General features: G+C 39.0%; 1 protein-coding gene across 3 annotated transcripts in view; it reads right to left on the reverse strand.

Moving 5' to 3' along the window:
• VGLL1 (vestigial like family member 1) overlaps positions 1 to 8,547 on the reverse strand; it is a 10,483-nt gene extending 1,936 nt beyond the window's left edge. Inside the window, exons 1-4 of one of the 3 annotated variants that reach the window (XM_033072743.2) lie at positions 4,445 to 8,547; positions 3,686 to 3,891; positions 2,630 to 3,049; positions 535 to 594 (exon numbers count right to left, since the gene is read on the reverse strand). In XM_033072743.2, coding sequence (XP_032928634.1) covers positions 535 to 594; positions 2,630 to 3,049; positions 3,686 to 3,872 — 667 coding nt within the window. In that variant the 5' untranslated portion in view covers positions 3,873 to 3,891; positions 4,445 to 8,547. Of the gene's footprint in view, positions 1 to 534; positions 595 to 2,629; positions 3,050 to 3,661; positions 4,414 to 4,444 lie in introns of those variants that run through there. The other 2 variants (XM_033072742.2, XM_033072741.2) reach the window with 2 other exon arrangements.
• Positions 8,548 to 11,359: the final 2,812 nt, after the last annotated feature.

The raw sequence follows: 11,359 nt of genomic DNA on the forward strand, positions 1-11,359 counted from the left end.
AAGAGCCCTTCGTAGAATAAACAGAATGACTCATTCAAAATATCCCCAAAACATCACACCTCAAAGAACCAACATGGGGTATGACCAGTATCAAGAGACTTATAAAATTATGAAAGCCTGAATGCTTTGGGAATAATTTCTTAGAACAACTCACCCAGCAGTACAGTAGGTTTATTGGGGCAAACTGCAGCAGTGCTATCACACATGCATGCTTGAGGTACAATGCAAGGGCTGTTATATCTTTCTGGGACCTGAAACTTGGACAGTTAGTGCAAAACAGGCATTGTGAAATGGCAGCCTGATGTATAAGCACAAAAACTAAGGTAGATGGAGGTCAAAAAATATCCTGTATCTCATTTTAATATAATGTAGCATTTTTCTTCTTTGTTACTGTAGCTATGGAGGTGGTGGTTCTATCCGGTGGAAAAACGAGCTTTTTGAATATAAAAGCAAACAAAGAAGCATCTTTAATACTATATGCATAAGCAAAGCTGTGGCCTGATTTGTTCTAAACCTACTGGTTTCTTTACTCACCTGCAGTGGCATGGCTTACACTGGGATTTTCTGAGCCTTGGTAAGAGCTTGCTTTCCTCTCTTAAAAGAAAAAGTTAAAAATACTCAGGATGAGCAGAGATTCAACACAAAACTAAAAGTAGACAGTAGTTACTAAAGAAACCTTGTGCTTTTGCAGCCCAGCCTATAGCACAGGTGCTGAGGAGCTCTGTGCTGGCTGGCACAGCAACATACACTTCCATAAATATAAATATCAGCTGTTCTTAAATATGACACAGAGCAAGGAGAAGTATATTTAACAGATAGAGCCAGGAAATAAGGACTCCTACGGCCAAACTAAACACACATCCTAGGGATTTGCCAAAGGCTCCCTGTGAACACAGACCAGCCATTTCTTTACCGATCCTTGTTGGGTCGTTTGATAATCACAAGGATGATGTTACATGTGTGGTGTTCAGAGGTTACCGAATGTTCAGAACGGCCCAGTATACATCCTGTTTTAACTGGTAATGGCTGGGGAATACTGAGCAGTTTAATTTTCTTTTCAATTTTTTCCTCACTCATTTTCTTTCTCAATTTTTGGGAAAAAAAGTCCACTATCGTTAGCAGTGCTTCTCTGTTATCAACACAAGACCAGTTTCACAAAATAGCTCCTTTTCTAAAGGAGTCAGTTCCTGGGGCTCCCAAGCCTTGCTAGGCTTGCATTGCCCCCCTGGGGGAAGAGGGCACCTTACCTTGTTCTTAAAAGAGATTCCAGTTCAGACAATGTCTTTAAAGTAATAAAACTCCTTCACTACCTACACAAAGGCTAGGATGAGTGCCTATGCAACACATACACAAAACCTCTGCTCATATACCACGAGCAGAAAGTTTGCATTCCAGCTGAAGACATAGACACTCTCACTTTAATGGGGCAGTAATGAGTTAGCAAAACACCTGCAGTCAGGATCCTCATAACATCATATCTCTGTTGTATTCTCAAAAGAGGAACTGTAGATAAACTCCTGTTTGTATCTGCACGCAGTCTTTAGCCCATATTCTGCCAGATTCCTGTTGATGTAGTTTTGAAACTGGGTAACCAGGAGGTATTTCACAGCTGCTTATTTATTAAAACCTAAGCCTCAGGATTGCTTCTTCACGTGCCTGATTTTTTGTTTAGAAGTACCAGGTAGGACACATTGTATTTTTCCAGTAGACTCCCTAAACAATTTCACAATCCTTTTTCGTGGAGGCCAGTGTCAAGCTGCCTGACTGGGGAATGCCCAGGAACCGCAATGCAGATGTACCCCCAACAGGTATCAGCGCTTTGGTCAGGAAGCCTGACCCCACAGAGCTTCTCAAAGGCAGAATTATTAACAGGAGAGCAATTTTATCCAGTAGATCTAAACACCATGGAGACATAACTTCAGGCATTTTTCTGATGTGTGTTGGCAGTACCTATGACTGGGATTCCTAGTAATTGTGGACCATAAACAAGCAACAATCATCACTGTGTGAATCACATTAGCTCTGGGAAATCTGCAGGGAGCAGACATAGCATTTGGCAGGGAGGGCAGCAGTCCCTCATGGCAGGGAGCCCTTAGCCAAGAGACAAGGCAAGGCTGGTCCACCAGCACCTGTACCCTCATCATTCCAGCTACAGACAGACTGGGAGGCAGAAAAACCCTTGGCCATGATGGTAAGGGCTGCAGTTTCCCATCCTGTACTCAAAACATAATTAACAGCCTGCACAGTAAGAGGTTGCTCAGGGATCTTTCCTGGATACCCCTTGCTGGTTCCAATGAGGGAGCATCTGGTACACATCATGCCTAATACCCATGGATATTAGGCGATCGTGATAGCACTATGAATAATGCTTATAGTCTCTTAAAATGTCCCCCCAGTGTAAGCCAGAAGGTGAAATATTGTGTGAGTAGGTAATGCACTTCTTTTGATTGATCCATATCATATGACTACTTGATCCCAAGTACTACAGTACATACCAGGGTTATCTACAGTAAAAGATTTCTGTGACTTTGCTGGAAGTTGGATCCAGCTTGAAAAGCTTAGGAACAGACACTATTATTCTGTCACTTCACATCAGAAGTCAAAGAATGAAGTGATAGTATTTTCTTACCTCCCCCAGGAGCTGAACTTTGACTTATATTTTGTAGCCTTGCAGGTCCAGTCATACAAGCAGAACTTGAGTGTTGCTTCATGGTGCATTCTTGCATGGATGTTAAGCACCTTTCCTGTTGCAGAAGGCCAAGAAGAGAGCTGTATTTCCTGTCAGAGATCAGCTCATCAGCTGCATGCAGGTCAGGGAGGGTGTGAGGATACATTGAACTGGTGACTCTGGGAGTCCCAGTTAGAGGGAAGGACCATAAATCTGCAGGTTGAACTGGACGACTTCGTAGAGATGATGGCTGGCACTGGCCTACCACACCAGCAGCAGAAAAATTCAGAGCAGAATTTGCCATGCTTGTTGAAGAAGATGATGGATATGGTTTGCAGCAATGTGAAGAAAAATTCCACTGATGGGGAGACATGCTGTCTACTTTAAAAGAGAAAAAAAAAAAAGTATGTGAAGCCTCATCAATTCTTACTTTTTTCCCCAAGGCAAATTCCAGTGGACTTCTAAGGGAATGCTACAGCATTGCATATTCATTTTTACAGAAATATATAATCACTTTAGTGCTGTGTATCTTAATCAACCACAAATTCATACTAAAAGTGCATTAAACCACCACCACACATGTTTCTACTAAGTATTAACCCTACTAACCCTAAGTATTAAATGTGTACTACACAACCACCAACTTAGGCAGGTTTTTGACAGCTGAAAGCTCAGACAAATTCATTTTTGCAAAAATGACAGCTTGAGTCATAATACACTTATTACATCCAGCAGTGATGGGGACACTTGGCTGGAAAGTGATGACCTAGTCCTGCCAACAGGCTCATGGAAAAGCTTGGTAATCACTCCAGCAATCACAGGGATTTACCCAGGAAGTCCCAACTACATAACTTAAGGCTTTACAATATGTAAATATTTTCTTGCTTTCTGTTTGCACACAACTCCAAACTGAAGCTCAACGGATCTTAAATTCCTTAGTGAAAGCCAGTCACCCCCATCCAACACCAGGCTAACATAAGGAAAGGAACTCGCCATTTTTCAGGACAACCGTCTCACCCCTGTGCTTTGTGCTCAGGTCTTGGGGGTTCTTGGCATTGCTGAGAGCTCTAGAAAAATGTTGATCTACCATGCTGTTAATGTCCCCTTGGAAATAGGTGAACACCACACTCTGAGATCCCCATTCTGTTTTCACAGGCTCTTTGCTTTTACTTGGCTTCGGGGAAAGCTTCCTTGTTTCCTCCATTTTCAGTGACCAACAGTCCCTGAAAAAAAAAACAAAAAACAAACAAACCAAAAAACACCAGACAGGTCAAAGAGATAACATTCAACTTCAAGTGCTTCTTGATTGGTAAGCCCAGTTTCCTCCAAAAATTGGTAGGGGCCAGAAGAACACTTACTAGTAGAATTAGATTCTGTTATCCTGCTTTTTCCATGCACTTCTTTACCAACTTCCATATTAGAAATTTCTAAAATTAAATGCTTGGGCAGAATGGGCACATCTACCCACCAGCTTTCATTTCTCAACCTGACTCTGTAAGTCTGGACTTACAACCTAGTACTGTGCAAATGTGCCCTCTGGAAGAACTGAAACAGTTCAAAAAATAATTCAGAGGTGGCATTATCCCTGAATGAAGTTCAGGGTGAACTTCTCAAGGTGCCTTGTCCAATTTAGCTTTTTGTGTTGTTCAAAAAACCATAATGACAGAATGAGAAAAAACAAACAAACAAACAAAACAAGAACAACAAAAACCCCAAACTCCACTATATTACATTAGAGTTTAAAAAAAATTTTAGTAAGTTAAAAGGCTGAAGTACCTTAATCCCTCTGAACACAGATCTCCAAAACAAAAATACTTCTAAGAGTAATTAGTTGCTACACCTGTTAGAAAAAGACATTCAGATTAAATTATTGGAAATTCCAATCATGGCAAATTCAAGTAAAAAAAAAAAAAAAAAACCAAACAAAAAACCCCCCTCCCCAAAACAACAACAAAATAAATTACCTTTTATTGTTTGAAATAACTTACCTAGGAACATGGTGTGTCTGACAGTTGCTTTAAACTTTGAAGCAAGAGTGCTAGAACAAACACTGTGGGTCAACCAGAATTTACAGGTTTAAGGCAGGAACTACACTAAAATAGTTTGCATGAAGTCAACAGAAGATTTTAAGACTCCTTTTTGTTCTGTTTAAAAATCTCTGCTGCCAGATATGGTAAGAATAAGGACAAGGAATGTCACTGCCTGTCCCAGAGAAGCATCATTTTCATGCATTTGTAACAGTTTCTGGCCACAAGGGAGCAAATTCCCAGCTAGAGCTCACAAGTCCTGCTCTAATCAAAATCATATTTAGCAAGGCTCGGGCTACAAATGCAGTGAGTTGCCTGCTGGTTCTGTTCAGTTTTCCAGTCTCATTGTCAGCTCATGGCACTGCATAGTATAACTGATTCACCTTGGTAGCAAAAGAAAGGTAGTTATTTTTCAGAGATCAGGGTAACTTTTGGCCAATAGCCAGTTGTACTGCATTAAACATCATTAATCACTAGATATGTGTTTTCATCCAACTAACTCTGCAATACACAGCACTGCTTAACCTAGTTCAACACCTTTATCTGATTTCTCACCTAGCCATACATCCCCCAATCCTCAGAAGCTTCCCAACAAACACTGCACTCATCTGTGTCTCAAAGCATACTCAGAAGTATCTGAAAACTACCTTCAAATGGTTTCTCAGAATTTTCTTACACATGAAAAAACTGCTCAGGCTGCAAGACAAATAACCAGATATTAAGAAATATGAGGATTAAGGTTGTCATGCCATAATCTAGTCCCATTCTAATGCTTAAACCTTCACCTACAAACCTTCTTGTCCATGTTTTTTGTTTGCTTCTGTGTTTAGTTTTGCTTGTTTCCTCCATCTCCCACCACCATGTGCTCTGTTCAATTCTCTCTGACTCGTGGACCCTTGCTCAGCCAGCCCTAATCTCCTGTCACCAACTGCCAACTCATGTTCAAACTCAAGAGCTCCTTAGTCTTTATTTCAGAATTTCTATTGCTTTGCCTCATCTAAACAGAGCAGTGTAAACAGAACTGCAAGGTCACATTCTGTCTGATTCAGAAGACAATCTTTCACAACTTTAAAACTGACCCAGCTTTCCCAGACATGGCAAACTTAAAGAAACACTTCCTCCCAATTTACAGGCACCTTCCCAGGGCCCATGAGGGGAAGCAGGAACTAGCACAACCCAGCTACACAACTGGAAGGGCTTCAAGCACAGGAAGAAACACTGTTTTTTCCCAGCCTTTTTTTAGAAAGCCTCCCACTATTTGGGGTAAGGAACTTTAGAATTGCTCAGCCGGGGGACCAACACTTACCATTAAAAATTCCAACCCAAGGAGTGAAAGCTTGACAAAGACATGGGCAACCAGATGTCCTGAGATCAGAGAAGCCATCTCAACAGCAAGAAGCAAAGCAGCTTTTCCTACTCTGCTCCAGCATCACACATCAACATACAATTTAGAAAGTGTTAGTACTGGCCCAGAGGATCACTTTTCCTATTCTTCAATCTGTACAAGCTATTATGTCTTTGTACCACCCTATTAACATGCTTAACTAGGTCCTGACATTAATTGTGGGCTCCTTTGTCATAGTTTATTTGTGTGCAGCAGCTTGTGTGATTGGCCAGTTAAAATGCTGGAAAAATAATATATTTTCAAGAAAAAAAAGGTCATCTACTTCTTTTTCCACTGTTTTCTTTAAAAATTTCTTGTGCTTTCCAACAAGTAGCCAAAGGATGGCTGGGTATAACCTAGATTACATCTCAGTCCTCTCAGTGACCATATGGGCATAAGGATTCTAACATCCCAGGAGACAGGACCTAAATTTGGAACACTGTAGTCTTCATTACCTGAACTTCCTATTATTCCAACACCCAGCAGAGTCTACAAAAGGCAGAAATCCTTCCCACTCGTGTCTGCCACAAACCACTGTCAAAATAGAGAAGCGGAGCTCAGGATGAAATGGACTCAGCTCATATCACATTACTCTTAGAAAGGGTTAATAACGGCAAAATAGTGCAAGTATTTATCCATGTTATTTCTCCTTCAGGTGGACAAGCACTCATGGTCAACACAGGCTTAAGAGTGGTGGCTGTTGACAGCTCACCACAAGAGCTAATACCTTACAATATTTTTCACATTCTCCATCCTTGGCAGCAGTATCGATTTCCCACCACTGGAGCATTCAACAGGGAACTCTTCATTCTTGATTTCATGTAGCTCAAACCAGTTTTAAAAACAACAACAAAAAAATCCCACTTCCCAAGTATTAAACCACAATTTAACAAGCAGGCATTCCCTCTCATCAAGTTATTCCTCAAATAAGGGAACATTTGAGGAAATCAGAATTTTCCTACCTTAACTCACTGTCACACTAGTCCTATTTTCCAGATGTGGGACACTCATGTTGTGTCCAGCAGGTTGGGATCCTCCCTGGGCCCGGGCAGCTCTGAGTGCACTGCAGCGACTGCAGCAGAAGACAAGCCTCGTTCATGAACTCTCCACACTTTCTAGCCTCCAGCTGTGCTGAGCAAGGCGTTTCCTTCAGCATATCTGCTAAGAATGCATGAAATGCACTCCAACAAGTCAACCAGGTTAGGAGGTTTCAGGAATGAGGAAAATAGGATTGTAAGAAGCTTTAGGTTTGTTTGTTTTTTTTTTTTTTTGTAATGATAGTATGTACACAATAAAGAAGACACTGTGGACTTTGGGAAAGTTTGGACTAAGATGATAAACAAGTTATGGCAGAGAACCAAACTTGCCCAGGATGATAAAGGACTTTTCCTGGTGCCATGTTACTGAATATTCACTCTTAATTGGCTAACTACTAACACCTATGAGAAAAAGATGACCTGTTTCCAACCTAGATAAACTAGATAATCAATTTTCTCACTCTTCTTCGCTGGATCTGGTTTAATAACTACAGGGAAGGAGAAAAAAAAAAAAAAAAAAAAAAGTAATCTTTCTTGTTCCATAAGGACTGTGGCAGGAAAAAGTTTGGGTTTTTTTGTAGCAAATTTACCAAAATTAGCAAATTGCAGCCATTCCAGAAATGTTGAAACAGGGTCAAACTTGCCAGTCTCAGCTGGAAAAAACACACTGGGGAGCCAGTCACCAAACAGGTGACATTATGTCTTTTATAGAGCATTTTAGGAGTTTGTTTACTCACCCAGAAAGCTGGAGAGCACAATCCAATTCCCCCTGCCTAAATACATTTGAATCCGCCCTCTGCCTTTCCCAGAACAACAGGCTAGGAGAGTTCTCGTGTGGGTGCTTAGTCTTTTATTGACACACAATTTGCGTAAGCACGTTTTCATTGTGAGACGGACTGGATTCCAGTCCACTAGCAGGGCAAGAGCCCTCAGCACGTCCATCGCTCTTTCTCTGACTCCTTTTTCCAAACTCTCTCATATGGCAGAGATTTCCCCTGCTAAAGCTTTTCAAGACCTTATTTGAGATCTTCTTCACATGCTGACAAATTAAAGCTCTCTTCAGATTAAGGCGGCATCAGTTTAAAGCTCCTAGAAAGAAATACAGGGTAAACTTGGATTATAATCCCTATTCTTCAGTACAGGAATTGAACGACTGATTTCCAGTGCTTTTGAAGCATTCAGAGTGTCAAAGCTTTGAAGAAAAAATATTTTAAAACCTTTGAGAATAAAAGTTAAAATTCTACTTGTCCTTATTAAAAAACATCTTCACAATCTCAGTTTTAACTATGGTGTCTGCAGTTTTCCCTCCAGCTCCTTTTCTCTCCATGCAGGTCCATTAAGACCCCAAACCAGGAAGAAGGATGAGACCTAACCCATACATGGAGAGAAAAGCTCTGGAAGCTCTGGTACATTAACACATGTGGTTTATAAACTGCACCTGCACCAAAATGCGTAGTATCTTTTACTGAGGGAAAAAAAAGACAAATACATTATCTTAAAACTAATCAGCAAAGACTTGTTCTGTTCATGATTTTGTTTATTAAAAAGGTAGTATAAAACACAACCCCTTTAAGAAACAAATTGAAGACAAACAAAGGGTATTCTCAGATGCTGTCACAAGTCTAGACATTAATCAAATACCATTTGCTTTGTAATGTTGCTTTTCTAAAGGATAAATGAAAATGACTAATTTATTGAAATAAAATCACCTGTCAGAAAAAATTCCAAGTCTACTTACTGAAAAGTTTAATCTAACAACATACTTTCATATTACAGAATGAGCAAATAACCGGTTTGCTGCAAAAGGTTTCATAATTCTATAAATATTTTACAGAACTTCCAGGGTATCCTGACAGTAAGATGTCAAGTTATAATGAGCACTACAATACACACAAGTCAAATCAACAAAAACACACAACTCTCAGAATCAATTTACCATGCTGCAGTATGGTTCCTCAAATGCAAAAATAAAAATAATAATTTAAAATCCAATTAAAATCTATAAGAATTTTTTTTTTTTTGCCAATTTGGTTTGGTTTAGGTTCAAGAATTCAGGGTATGAATATTCACGAAAGGCAAGTTTGGGTTTCTATGAAGCATCCAACACCTTCAAGTTTTTTTAAGTGAATAGAACTAATTAAGCTAATTATTTGTAATTGTTAATCAGGTAACCTTAACTGAATAATGTCTAGGACATGTTTTAGCTAAAATGCACTGCATTGAACATACTAAAGATTTTAAGTGAATTGCAATCCTTATACAAAACCTAAGCTAAAAAATCTTTAAAAAGCCAGCAGGAGAAACAGATAAACATTTTGATGCAAAACGAAACTAATTCTCTCTTTACACCTGTATATGATCATTCAAGAACCTGCGAAAAAAGAGAAAAGCTAAAAAGCCTTTTATTTTGAGGCTCTTTGTTTTCCAGGTGTTTACCCTGGCCATGCTCCTCCAGCTACATCATCTCTGGTGAATACCTGCAACTCCATAAAAATTCCTTCCCATCAAACCACTGAGCAGCATCTGATTCTAAAGTGAACTACCAATTTATCCTGAAGCTAAGCAATTATTTTGGATGGTTCAGAAAGTGATTCTGCCAAATCATGCTGAAGGATCAATTCATACTCTGTGGTATCGTATTTAAGTGGCTTTACATCCATTTTGTTACACTGAATATTGGTAGAAACAACTGTTTCTGTAGTTCACAACTGGGCAAAACAATTATCCATAAGTTGTTCCAGCCTGCTGCTAGTTATTATTTTCATCATATACAGAGGAAAGGAGACATTCTCTTAAAATGAACCTCTCACCAAAAACACAGGGATAAAGGAACACATAGCATACTGGAACACTGGAATGGAACCTAAAAAACCTTAGAAACTGAGCAAAAAGGTTGCTTTTGTCACTCGTAATGAGCAAGAAAAGCAATTACAAAACATTTTAATTAAAGAAAAAAAGTCTGAAAATTCCTTTAAGGGTTTTAATTTCTTACCAATTTATGTATGATGCTGATCAGTAAGAAAAGTATGTAAGTTTAAAAAGCAACTCAGTTTGTTCAGATTTGCTAAAATTTCTTATTAAACATTACTGCTGTATATTACAAGAATTTCATAATCATACTTCAAAATACCAATTTTAAATACTGCAAAAATTCTTGATTTCTGTTCAGACTGATTTATAAAAACTCCATTAATTAAAAATAATTTTATAAATAACTTCAAAAAGGAAAACATCTAAAGAATTTGGTTTTAATGAAAAGAGTCACAGCTGCCTGAACCTCTCCTTGAACTACTAAACGCTACAATAACTCAATGAATAGTTTATAAAAATATATTTTTTCATTTTACGGGAGAAAATGGAGGTAGACAAAAGGAAAATACGAGTTTGAGTATAATGCCACACTTGAGAACAACATATTTGCATGGAAAAAGAGCTTTTATTTCTTAAGAATCTTAGTTAATAGGAAAGCCAGTAAAGCATTTGGTCTCAGTCTTTGTTGGTGCACTACTTCAGTGTGAAGTCTACAGGAGAAGGTGAAAGAACTAAGTGCACATTGAACTTCTGCAGCAGGCCAGTCAAATTTGCACATCAATTGGAGGAAGGTTTACTGCACATTCAACAATTCCTTATTTTTCAAAGTCTTAGTTCAAACAGTAACACTAACTTTGTTTTCCATATCTGATACCATGATCAGGATTCACAGAACCTTAAAGGTTTTCTATATATTTCCACAAGTTTCCCTATATCAGTTGTAATTCCACTGTAGAACAAGTGATTTAACTGTGTAGTGTTACACAGCTAGGCTCCCTTCTCCCTCAAAAAAAAAAACCTAAACAAAACATAAGAGCGAGAGATCTAAAGCCTGGAATCTAGAAGCTGGAAGAAAAGGAGCACTGAAAGCAATACTCACCACACTAAACTACACTCCTCACATGCAAATGCTTTCGGCTCTCAAAAGTCTGTGGTGCTTCTTACCAATAAAAATAACTGAGGCAGAACTAACACAATCCAGAAATGTATCTGAACATACCACTACATGCGGCTACTAAATAGGCTGTGTTCCAGAGTCCCTGAATTCTTCAAACACTGGCTATGCTGAAACATACCATCCACATACTTTGAAAGATGAGCAAATGGACTTTTTTCAGCTGGCAAGAGCTACTTCTCTTCTTTATAATGCAACTCAAAATGGGGAATTTGTCATATCAGTGTATTATGAGCCCCCAGACTTTTAACTCCTGAA

The sequence above is a fragment of the Catharus ustulatus genome, chromosome 14 (assembly GCF_009819885.2).
Source record: "Catharus ustulatus isolate bCatUst1 chromosome 14, bCatUst1.pri.v2, whole genome shotgun sequence".
Classification (NCBI taxonomy): domain Eukaryota; kingdom Metazoa; phylum Chordata; class Aves; order Passeriformes; family Turdidae; genus Catharus; species Catharus ustulatus.